The sequence below is a fragment of the Brachycentrus maculatus genome, unplaced genomic scaffold, assembly GCF_059751285.1.
Source record: "Brachycentrus maculatus isolate JH-2025_06_01 unplaced genomic scaffold, ASM5975128v1 h1tg000091l, whole genome shotgun sequence".
Taxonomy (NCBI): domain Eukaryota; kingdom Metazoa; phylum Arthropoda; class Insecta; order Trichoptera; family Brachycentridae; genus Brachycentrus; species Brachycentrus maculatus.
The window spans coordinates 1,404,842-1,417,508 of record NW_028280845.1 but is presented as its reverse complement, the minus strand read 5'-3'; the positions used below and the strand labels follow the sequence as shown (position 1 = coordinate 1,417,508).

General features: G+C 35.5%; 1 protein-coding gene across 14 annotated transcripts in view; it reads left to right on the top strand.

Annotated features, from left to right (window-relative positions):
- CLIP-190 (Cytoplasmic linker protein 190) overlaps nt 1-12,667 on the top strand; it is a 136,677-nt gene that overhangs the window by 89,317 nt on the left and 34,693 nt on the right. For 4 of the 14 annotated variants that reach the window (XM_088258176.1, XM_088258175.1, XM_088258174.1 and 1 more), the window contains one exon: nt 1,243-1,305. The exons of 2 other annotated variants lie outside the window; for them this stretch is intronic. In XM_088258176.1, coding sequence (XP_088114302.1) covers nt 1,243-1,305 — 63 coding nt within the window. Of the gene's footprint in view, nt 1-1,242; nt 1,306-6,544; nt 6,641-12,166; nt 12,257-12,667 lie in introns of all 14 variants that reach the window. 8 more of the 14 variants (XM_088258168.1, XM_088258167.1, XM_088258177.1 and 5 more) reach the window with 3 other exon arrangements.

Below are 12,667 nucleotides of genomic sequence, written 5' to 3'. Positions count from 1 at the left end.
TTTTGCTTTACTCCAACTTCTTTACACTTACAATAATTAAAGAAAACACTTCGTTTTTTACCACTTGAGTTTAATTATAGACTACATGTTTCAGAAGCTAAACTTCCATCATTCAGGTCTGTATAATAACTAAAATATAAAATATAAAATTGTTCTATAAATATCTTTACACTTAATTGAAATATAGTCTAATTGTGTAGTTAAAATTTAAATCGTGAAAGATTTCTGGTGGATTGTAGATACTAAAAATGGACCAACAAAACCTCTACTCTCTGTTACCATTCCACCCAACCATCTTGATAAAGAGTGGTGCATCACAGATACTTATTCTATGATGGACCATCTACGATGACGAGGGAGTTCTAATATACAGTGGAACCTCTCATAACGAGCAGTCGTTCCAGAATCGTACTCGTTAAGTGAAACATTCTTTGTTTCGACTAGCGTGGAAGTCCCGACTTTCAAGTGAATGTCGTGAAAAGAGGACTTGTCTCTCTGTAACTTGTTTCTCTGTAACTCGTTGTACGAAATATCGCTCGTGAAGGCAGCAAATTGTTTTCACTTTTTTTGCTCGTTATGCGAATTACCCGTTATGAGAGGTTGGTTCCACTGTATAATAAAATAAAATATCACTTTATAAAGCAGACCTTCAGTGTTCCCCTTAAAAGAGTGTGACTTGTATATTTCCTTTATTTAACGCATGACTGGTCAACTGCAAGAATGAGACATCTTCGATCCATATTTCCTCCTGGGAATCGAACATGGGACCTCCAGGACGGTAGCCCAACGCACTAAGCACTAAACTATGGAATTAGAAAAATACTTGTTATAAATAATAGTCTTTTGATGGACGCATTTCGGGATCAAGACTGTATTAAGTTTAACAGTCCGGCTTCTTCTGAGGAGTTTTACGTGGTTTCCTCTCAGTAATGAGAAGTTCCTGATTGGCCCACACTAGATAATCCCTCTTGACCCCAATGCAGATTTAAATAAACCATCCTTTTTTTGCTAGAAGAAACAAAAATCCACTTATTGATCTATAAACCTACAAAATAAGGAAGATCTAAAAAAACCTCATCATTTCAGGACACAGTTTGTCTAATAGTACCTCATTCTTGCAGTGGACCAGCTAGTTCCATTTAGAAAATGTGTTTTTGTTGCAAAATATTGATGTCTCGCTAACGTTCCTTGCACTGTGTTATTATTTTGTTTTGTGAGTGCTTTGCTTTGTTTTGAATTCAGATGGCTCATCCACGGACTCGTCGAGGAAGTACAGCGATGACTATTCCCGCAAACATTTAGCAGGTTGGTACTCATTTCTTGTTGGCCTACATCCTTTGTCTAAGTTCATTTCCATGTCGCTATTTGCACGCCTTCCCGTTATGAGTTAAGACGCTTGCCTCGTTAGTTCTGGTCACAGCCAGAAGCCAGTAGTTGTTGGTTTAACTACTTTTTATTTGCTAGATAGCAATTTTAAGGTAATATTGTAATAAACGATCAGACATATCGCTTTCAAGAACGTCATTAATCAAAAAACTTGATTTTTCAGGAGAGGGTTTTTGAAGTTTAAAAATATAATGCAATGTATTAAAAATAAATATCAAGCCACGTATTGAACTCTTTACTGTGCAACAGATCTTTTTAGGTAAAACGTGAAGGTTCTTTCTCCATTTGAAAAATATTTGGTTTATTTAAAAAAATTATTAAACGATACATTTTCTTCAAAATGCAAAAACAACGCATTCTACCTTGTAGCGGGTAAATATTTAGTTAAAAATATGCCACTTTTGCTGGGATATAGTACATTTTCTGGGTATTCCGGAAACATGCACAACTGAAAATTGACGATTTTTCATTTATGACGTTCTTGAAAGGAGTGACCGATATGGTCAAGGGTCATTTTTGACATCCAGTTGACAAATGTGTTGGTTTTACTACTTTTCATTTGTCAGGTAGCAATTTTTAGGTAATATTGTAAAACAAAACGATTAAAGATAGTCTTTTTTATAGATTTGACGTTTAATTTGTAGAACTCCATTTTAATTTATATATTACATGTTAAAATCAAGCACTGATTTTTAGAGTGTAGATACTAAGTTGTATGTTATTGTTACAAACATATAAAAATAAAATTTGTGATAATTGTTTCACCTTGTTATGGCATTTTCAAGCTAATGTAGTTTTAAAATGTCATAACAAGATGTAACAATTATCACAAATTCTATTTTTATGTGTTTTTAACATCAAAATCTCATTAAGTACACTTTAAAGTCTAAAATCACTTTTAATATATAAAAGATTACTAAATAGTCATTCAGTCATTTTTGACATCTCAACATCCGAATTTAAATTATTAAAAGTAAAAATGTGATACCATGAGTAGACCATAGACATCAACAAATAGAGCCGCCAAGAATCAAGCAATGACACCAACATTAAAATAAATCCATCGTTTCTGTGACGACATTCATTGCCAACTTACGAAAATAACGTTTTTTCGAAGGCGAATTTTCCAAAAGAAAATGATGAATGAAAATATTAATTATATCGGCTGTTATAAACACAAAACAAGTCCTAATTCAATCCTTTATAGGTTGAGCATGTTAAATTAGATATTCCTCCCGTCTGACAAAGATCTATTCAGCCGAAATTGCGTCGTATATAAAATGGACAACTGAATAGTATGATCTTTTATTGGCTACCGAATGACGATGCCAGTCGCACACGAGCTGCCGTCATCGTACGTAAATTCGCGAATCAAGGATGACTTAATCATTTATCATGTTTTCGGATTCAATAAAGCCCACATTTATTCGATTGAAACATTTGTGTATGTAAATTATAGGAGATCTCTCCTTTATGGCTCAAACCGGTCAGTCTGGCACGTGTTTAGACGATGATTCCTGTTGCAACATGGGCTTCCAGCTCGGCTGTCGAAATTTAAAACACAGTAAGGGACATTTTTTTGTAGTACGTTTTTTTTGCATTTTTGGATTAAGTAGAGTCTACTTAATCCATAAATGCAAAAAAAACGTACTACAAAAAAAATGTCCCTTACTGTGTTTTAAATTTGGACAGCTGAGCTATGTTTGCTTACATCCGGGAGTTCAATCTGGAGTAGAATGATATAAGTTATGCGATGTGTATTTCTTCAAATGAAACATTTGTGTATTTAAATTATATTAAAAAACAAAAAAACGCACTTAGAGTGTCAGAAATGAAGACTCTAAGAAGCATGTCAGGCAAGAGTCTTCGAGATGGAATAAGAAACGCCAGGATCAGGAAAATATGCGAGATCGAAGATGTCGTTAGGTGGGGAAGGCAACGAAGGAGACAATGGTATGCGCATGTGAGGAGAATGGAACCATCCAGACTCCCCCACATCGCACTGTACGGCCAACCCCGTGGTAGACGACTCCCGGGCAGACCATCAAAGTGATGGATCTACATCGCAGGAGGCTAATCACTCTTAAAAACAGGCCACAAGGCTTACACCAAGAAGATGGTGATGATGATGAAATTATATTAGCTTCTTCTTCCTTTTTCTTTTCGGTAAAAATCAGTCAGTCTGTCACGTGTTTAGACGATAATTCTGGTGACTTCAAGCTTATGTTTGCTTACATCCGGGAGATCAATCGAGAATTATAAATGCGATTATTTTTGCCTAGAATTTTCACTCATGAATTACATGAACTTATGGTAACTTCAAACATAAAGAGTAAGTCCACTCACGAGTAGGCATAGTATATAAATGTCTAAGTATGGACATGATAAGCGGTGTTGCATAAGCCGTCGCTAGATTTAAGAGTCACTTGGACGATAAGTAATTCAAAAGATACAGGCTACACGGCAAATATTTCTTCGTATTTAAATTCTTAGTATTTAAATTATATTCGCATCATCTTTTTCTTTTTGCTATAAATAAACTACCCAGACTTTAACTTCACCTTTCATGTACGTTGAGATGTCAAAAATCAAAAAATGCATTAAACTATTATCTGTAATTGCAAAAATCAATCGTTACGTCTATTTTAAACTATTTTTATATGAAATGGCTCTACAACATTTTGAGTGTGTCCAAATACTTGTTCACAAAATCTGGATTATGTATCTCCAATTCCAGGAGTTATTTTCATATTATTTTTTGACATCTCATCAAAGGTGAAGAAGAATATGGAAGTCTGGGCATTTACGGGGCTGACGACCGTCATAGGCTGGTTTAAGTGATCACTTTACACACGTGTAACATTCACCAATTCTACCCATTATTGACAACCACACTACTCAAATTCTTGGAAGTTCTGTATGTATGAACCAATTTAGAAACCTTGTTCTTGAATCACTAGAACTTCACTAGAGATATCTATTGGTGATATGTAAAGAAGTTTTTTATTAAGCAGAAACTTTTATATTAGTATGTGAGGTCCGAATCCTGGATTATAATCACACACATGAGAAACCCCAGAAAATACCATTTTCTGGGGTTTCAAGGTTTCTAAATTGGTTCATATATACAGAACTTCCAAGAATTTGAGTAGTGTGGTTGTCAATAATGGGTAGAATTGGTGAATGTTACACGTGTGTAAAGTGATCACTTAAACCAGCCTATGACGGTCGTCAGCCCCGTAAATGCCCAGACTTCCATATTCTTCTTCATCTTTGATGAGATGTCAAAAAATAATATGAAATGGCTCTCATTACTTTGTTTTTAACGCTGTTGAAAAAACAGACGAATTCAGCTTATTTTTAAGAATCAATCACTACTGTATTAAGAGAATCGATTAATCTCGTATTATTCCGTACGTAATCCACAAATAATACAAGTTTTTTTTAATAATTCATATGAAATAATCGTAAACAGATTATTTTACAAACATTATTATTAAATTATCGTAACCTGTATTCAAAGTCCAATTAATCACAAAAAGTGACGCCCAAGAGGCAAACTTGACATCTCCACAGTTGGTACAGAAGGTATTTTGATGACCGAACGAGTAATATATAATATTTATGTAAGAATGATTACATGTTTCGAGTCGTGTTGAACAACATCCGTGTGTTATTTAATAAGAATTTATTATATTTGTACTGTTCATTTTCCGTATTTGGATTTTTGAGAGCATTGATACTCTAGGCCAGCGGTCGGGGAACGCGGTAAATTACCCCAAATAGGGTTAAAATTAGCGTTTTAGGATAAGAAGGAAATTTTTCTAGTTTGGTATTTCATAAACTTAGATTTTTACAGATTTAAACAATTCAGAAATCGATTAAACGCTGAAGACTATTCACATTGCTCTTACATCAAAAAGTCCCAATTTTGAAGTAATCAAACATGAAGCAATATCATTTCTCAAAAAACTGAAAAGGAAACCTGAAAACCTGAATTTGCGTTTTATCCAATTTCAGAATTTTATTTTGCTTGTCAATTACATACTTATATTATTACATATTAGTCCGCCTCCGTAGTGTAATGGTCAGCGCGCTCGGCTACCGTTCTGGAGGTCCCGGTTTCGATTCCCAAAGGGTGGTCTAATAAATATAAGTGATTTTTTCACTGTAATATTTATTCAATATTACCCTGGACTGGTACCTGAAGTGGAGGGCTGATCACCTTTCTTTCGTGTGGGTTAACGATCAAGATAACACTGCGTTTATATGATGCAGTGACCCATGCACCATTGGGGTGCGTATAAGGGTTCGAATGAAAGAATGAATTACATTAACCCTTATCCGCACCCCAATGGTGCATAGGGCACTGTGTCATATAAACGCAGTGTTATCTTGATCGTTTACACATGAAGGAAAGGTGATCAGCCCTCCGCTTCAGGTACCAGTCCATGGTAATATTGAATAAATATTACAGTGAAAAAATCACTCGTATTTATTTTACCCCCCTTGAGAATCGAACCCGGGACCTCCAGAACGGTAGCCGAGCGTGCTGACCATAACACTACGGTGGCGGACAAAATGAATTACATACTTACTGTTTTCATGTAACTCGTCTAAATTAATTCAATAAATAAGTTTTATTTTAAATATACATTGATTGTCTTCTTTTCAAAATGGAGGGAGGGGGTGAAATCGAATTACACAAAAATATTTTGCGGTAATGGTAAAAAATAATCCCCGACCGCTGCTCGTGGCGACAAGTTAGCTAAATGATACAAGCTTAATGACCCACGAATGCTCAAAACTGATTTTTTTATATTGTATATTAATGTAGCTTTTTTTATCATAAATCAATTTTCTACGTAAATCATTGCTTTTGCATGTGAGTCTTTTCTATATGCACCAAATTATGATTTTGCGCATGAATCTGGAAGATTTACCCAAAACAGTGACCTTGCCAACATTGTTATTTAATTTAAGTTTTACTTGGTAAATCTACTTTTTTGTTAGTTTTGGCTACTTCTTTCGGATTTTGCTACAATTTTCGACATGTCAAAGACTCTCTAGTTTTTTGTGCACCGTGGTGTTCTGCTGCTGCACTTTGTACTGTAATGCATGTCGTGATGTCCTGTGGTGTTTGCATGTGGTCTTGCAGACGTGCAAGAGGCCGACGAGGACACAGAGGGCGGAGCCCCGCGCCTGATGGGAGATTACGGTGACAGAGCCCCCCCGAGAGAGCGTAAGCCCTCTAGTGAGTATTTCAAGTCGTAACTGATCATCCTCCAACCCTCTAACGGGGTTCTTGGGGAAAATAAAACAGCGTTCCTGAATCAACGTCAAACCCTTTGGCTACCAGGACTTTTGAGGTTATGTACTATGCTAAAAAAAACGCGATTTCAACGAAATTATTCTATAGTAAAATGTATTCCATAATCTATAAACACTCTGTGCCATTGTTAAAACAAGTCTGTCTGTAGGTTCATTTTTGACGCACCAAAATAAATCTCGGAGTTTAGTTAACTTAATGTTTACAACTTTATATAAAAAACCGACTAACAAGTGTCGGGTTGTGGTCCCGTGGTTAGTGTCGCGGACCCTTGAGTCAGAGTTTCTCGGTTCGAACCCGCTCTACCACAATTTCATAACTATTTTTAATAATAGCTTAGGCTCACAGAAATAGTATAAAAGTGAAGGATTTTTGTAAACTATAAAAAGAAAAAAAATTCTTTCTTTAATAAAAATTAAAAAGTAAATGCTGCTCGCTTAATGTCCGCCTCCTTTTTACGCCACGCGCATAATACTTCAAATCAAACGACTTACCTACATCCGGTGTTGAAAGGAATAGAGCAGGGGTGTAAGTAATTTTAAAAAATGGTTATCCAATTTATGTATTATATTCTATCAATTTATTGCATATTGTTAATCAACCCTGACACGTGACAATGTAACTTACTTTTCGCGGGAAAAAATTAAGTTAATATGTTTTGTTTATCTCGTTTCTTTATTAGTATTTTTGTAATGTCATAACTAACTGTAAGATAAAAATGATCATTTAATTATGAATATCTTATTTAAAAAAAAAAACATATTATGCATCGAAAAAATTTGCACAACTCTTATGGAATCCCTAACATACTGTCAAAAATGTATCTGATACTTTTATAAATAATGACGTCAGATCCGACGGATCCGGTATTTCTCGCAAGAGTACCGAAAGCCGATGTATCGCATTTTGGTAGCCAAAGGGTTGAATCTATTCTGAATACTGTCCGTTTGATCTCGAACCGCTCACTTCGACGAATATTATCGCTTGTTAATTGTTGACTTAGCATACTGCACCACATTCGGTTAATTTTGTCCAAACAATATCACCGTCGAACGTGCTTCGAATTTTAATTGACTCTTAATTTGTCACGCTGTAAGCGGTGCAGTTTTATTGGTATACAATATTATGCCCACGGTTGATGACCTCATATTATAAACAGAATGATATAATCACCGCAATGTATTTTTTTGAGATAACTTCAACGCTAACACGCAAATTTAGAAGCTGGTAAGGCGGGAAAATCGATAGCCCGTAATTTACCATAATTTTCTTTGAACCCTGGTAACATATCACTTAATTGGATTTTTTGGCTTAAAACGCTGTTTTTATATTGAATTTTTTTTTCTTCGAAGTAAATGTATGTCCGCCTCCGTAGTGTAATGGTCAGCACTCTCGGCTACCGTTCTGGAGGTCCCGGGTTCGATTCCCAAGGGGGGTAAAATAAATATAAGTGATTTTTTTCGCTGTTATATTTAATTTATTATTAGATTAAAACCAATATTTTTAGCTTTTCCACTTTTTTATTTGACCAGCGACCGGGTTTCGTCGTTACCGACATCATCAGACTGGTGATGTCGGTAACGACGAAACCCGGTCGCTGGTCAAATAAAAAAGTGGAAAAGCTAAAAATATTGGTTTTAATCTAATAATAAATTAAAAATGCAATTCCATCACGAAGTGTCAGTGGATAATATAAAACTGTTATATTTATTTAATATTACCCTGGACTGGTACCTGAAGCGGAAGGCTGATCACCTTTCCTTCATGTGTAAACGATCAAGATAACACTGCGTTTATGTGACGCAGCGCCCTATGCACCATTGGGTGCGGATAAGGGTTTTTTTTTAAAATATATAGTTTTGAAAAGAAAAGAGTTATTTAAAGGTAAGGACTTAAAAAAAATATGATAAATAATTTTATTTTCCAAATTTCAATTTAAAATCAAACTCACAAACGGCTTAAGCCTCCACTCGTATATCAATAAAAAAAAATAAAAAAAATCTAAAATAAAATTGTGCGCGGACAACACACGTACTGACTTTGCATAATTGATGTACACCCTTAAAGATACAACGATTTTTTTTCACTCGGTGCTCGAATGAATTCCTTAGTAAATCTATGTGTTTTATTATTATTATTTACCGTATGTAATTTAACTGTTTGTGCTTTGCATGTAACTAACCTACTTTACCGTCACGACATACTGCCGAGTATCCTCAGATGTTGACTATTTCCTAGTCAATGGTCAAATATTAGCATTCTCCGCAAAATGTCGTGTTAATCCGAGACGTTACGGCACTTTTTGACAGATGGAATAGCAATTGGACGAATATTTCAATAAAATCTGGACTGTGGGCGTTGAAGACGACCCAAAAGGTATACAAAATTTTCCGACGATCGCAAAAACGCTTAAATCTATTAAATTCCGTTTATTTCTTTTTCGAATGGCCGGTCGTTATTTTATTTTATAACTCACTAAAAAGAGGAGTTAAATTATTTATGTGTATGGCGCTGAAGTTCTATAATTATTTATTGCGATAATTTGTATTCATTTATTCAAATGTTGGAAATATGTTATTTCCTTTGCCTGAAAAAGATATTCAATTTTCTACGGTTTTATTTATGTGGACAGGAATGCCTAATATGTTTTAGTATTTTATTTGATATGGAGAAAAAAATGGAAAAATTTTACGGCTTTGAACCGAAGAATGAACAACATGCGAAGGGGTAAACTGAGAATTAGGCATGATGAAATGTAGAGAAAACAATCGCACATCGGATGCGGTATTCCTGCGGAGCAAGCTTGTCAGGATGACCGAGTTAAATAAAGATTAATAGCCCGAGGGAGAAACCTTGTCAGGGTAGACTTTTCGTGACTTTTTCAGAGGCGTTAGCCAAATAGCTAGGTGTAGATATGATATTGATTTTAGTTTTTTTATTATCTAGAGAAGTCCACTTCAGAATTGTCAATTTTCAACGTTTTAAACAATGTTTAATCTATTTGACTGCCTGTTACATTTTGTATGGTGACGATGCTGTGTTTCTTGCCGATAGTAGAGATCTGCAGGCGCTGGTGTCAAAAGTGTATAATGTGTGCAAGGAAATTGATTTGCTGATGAATGTTGCAGCGAATCAAACGTCATGGTTTTTGAAAGAGATGAACGTAGGTGGGTGTAATCTGGGTGTAAAATAGCAGTAAATGAGGAAATTTTATAGGTAAATGATGTACATTTGGGAAGCATATTTTCTAAGGATAGAAAGGTTAATAAAGATATTGAAAGGAGAGTTAATGGTGGGAACAAAGTGAATGGCGCACTGAGATAGGTTAAAGCAAACAAAGGAGTTCTGGTAACAAGCCTAATGTGTGGAAATGAAGCATTGAGTTGGCAAAAGAAGGATGAAAGTAGACTTTATGCATTGAAAAATTGATCTCTCAGACAAATGCGCGGCAAAACAATGTATGGATAGATGTTCGAATGGTGAAATATAGAAGGAACACAAGGCTGAGATGAGCATTATCGATAAAAGTAAGAAAAGTGTGTTGAGAGTTGAGGTGTGGCTTGCTGATGGTCAATGTGGAACGAATGAGTGTGGAAAGAACAATAAAACAAAATGAGGCGAATGAAGTTAGAAATATTAGCAGACGAAGACCGTGGAAAACTTGACATGATCAAGTATTTAAAATACTTAAAAGCGATCAGGTCAGAAGGCATGATAGTAAAATACATGTCGTGGAAGAAGCGAAGATTGTTTGCAAAGACAGAGTTGTGTGGTGTTCCGAATGGCAGAGAAAATTCTTAGTTCATTTATAGGTGTCTCAACTTGATATGAAACATCTTCGTTACTCTTTACATGAAAGAAGATGTAAGTCTGAGCATCCCCGGGCTTAAAGCCTGGCATTTGGCTGGCTTAAACGATCACTTGGAAGTGTTTTACTGAACGTTCTCCAAGAGATCAGCTCTGCTGTTTACTATCGCACCATCTGACGCCGTAGATAATAAATAGTGCGCAGTATTCTAATCAAATTATGCAGACCGCGTGGGAGGCCACATCGCGACCCAATAATGTTATTAGCCGTCCAACATTCAGTTTTCCACACAAAAAGTGCCATTACGCCTCTTCGTGTTTGTGTTTCACTTGTCGTTTGTCACATAGCCGGCTCGCTGGCGGGGAAGCTTGGACCTGAAGCTGCAAGGAAGATAGATTTATCTGCGTGACTTCATTTGGCATTATTTAATGTGGATCTCTGTAACGACACCAACAGCTGTCGGCTTTGGTTTTTGTTGCGTCATCGGGGTCTTTTCACGAATCAATGATGGCGTTTTAAATTTGTTTAATGTTTAAAGCGTATTTTAACGATTTTGATAATACTACTTTAAATGTATTGAAAATGTGTTTTCATTTGTAATTTTCATGTTGTAAAATTGGGAAAATATTCATCAACAATATTTGCAATAGTAAATTTCCTCATCATTCGTGTATGTACGTCCATTGGTAAATATTGGATATTCATCTATTGAACGCATATCTTTCTGGAAAAGTCTAGCGGATTTTTCTGCAGCATTTTTTTTACTTTTAAAGACTGTTTGATCTATTGACGTATATCTACAGTTAGTTCATTAGGTGTCATAGACCCGTACCGCGCAAAAACTTGAAATAATTTTTTGATGTAATTTTGAAGTATCCATACTTCAAACCTACAATACACTAGTATTGTTGTATTTATTATGTTTTTTTTTTAATCGTTAGTCAACAGTAAAATGACGTTGCAACACTGAATTTCTGCGTCATTCGTGTGTACGTATTGATATGCGCCTATGGAAAAACATTGGATGTTCACCTAAAGGGCGCACATATGTTTGTAGAAGTCTAGCGGGTTTTAATGTGGTTTTGTTTTTTACTTTTACTAGCTTTTTATCATTTATAGACATACATTTTAAATTGTGTGTCGTAATTCCTTTCTGTAAGCAAACAAACACGCTACGACTGCGTGTCATAGATCCAAACCGCTCAAAAACTGAAATGAAATTTTGTGAGTAATTTTAAAATATCCGTATTTCAAACCCGTAATACATTATTGAAAGCTATTCCACCGCCCAGATCTGATACAGAAGCATCTACACTTCCTGACAAACCTTCTCTTGCAAAGCATTTTTTTATTTGTTTGTTTTATGAACTAAGTTGCGAAATTTATAGAAAATATGAAACAAAATCGTATCCCAATTTTACTGTGAATTTACGTTTCAAAGTTTTCAATATACACTAGTATCAATCTATTTGTTTTTTTTGTTTAAAAAATCGTGGAAAGGCCCAATTCCTTTAGGATCAAGGTCCAACGTGTCCCGCCAGCGGCTCGCGATGTAGCCAGTCGTTGCTAACCAGCAATTAGCACCCTTTGTATGTGTGAGCTTTAGCACTTTGTGTTGTTTTGTTGCGTGGTGGTCTCGGCAGCTTGCAGCACGTACAGCGTCACCTCCATGGACGCTCTGTGGGAGCACCACCCGCGGAGGCTGAGCGAGGCCGGACTGAGGCGGACCTCAGGTGAGCTCTCACTGTGAATACCGTGCATGGCACTCTCTGTCGGTTCTTCCGCAGCTTACTAAGGATCCTTCACCGCTTCACCCTTCTCATGTTTTATTATTCCTCATACATCTGTTTATATATAGTCCCCAACCCCTTCGATTCCTCAATTTATATAGAATTTTTTTAGCTTTTCACTGATATTTTATATATTATATATTATAATTATATATTCTATAATTAATATATTCTAGCGTCGTCATACACCTAAAACTGAATAACTGACAAATTTTAACACTATACACAAAACAGGATAGTGATTTCAAGATCATTATGCTATTTGAACATCGCTTTAAGGACAACATTTTTAGTGTGTCCAAAATACTTGTCCAAAAATCTGTATTATCTCCACTTGGGAGTTATTTTTTTACA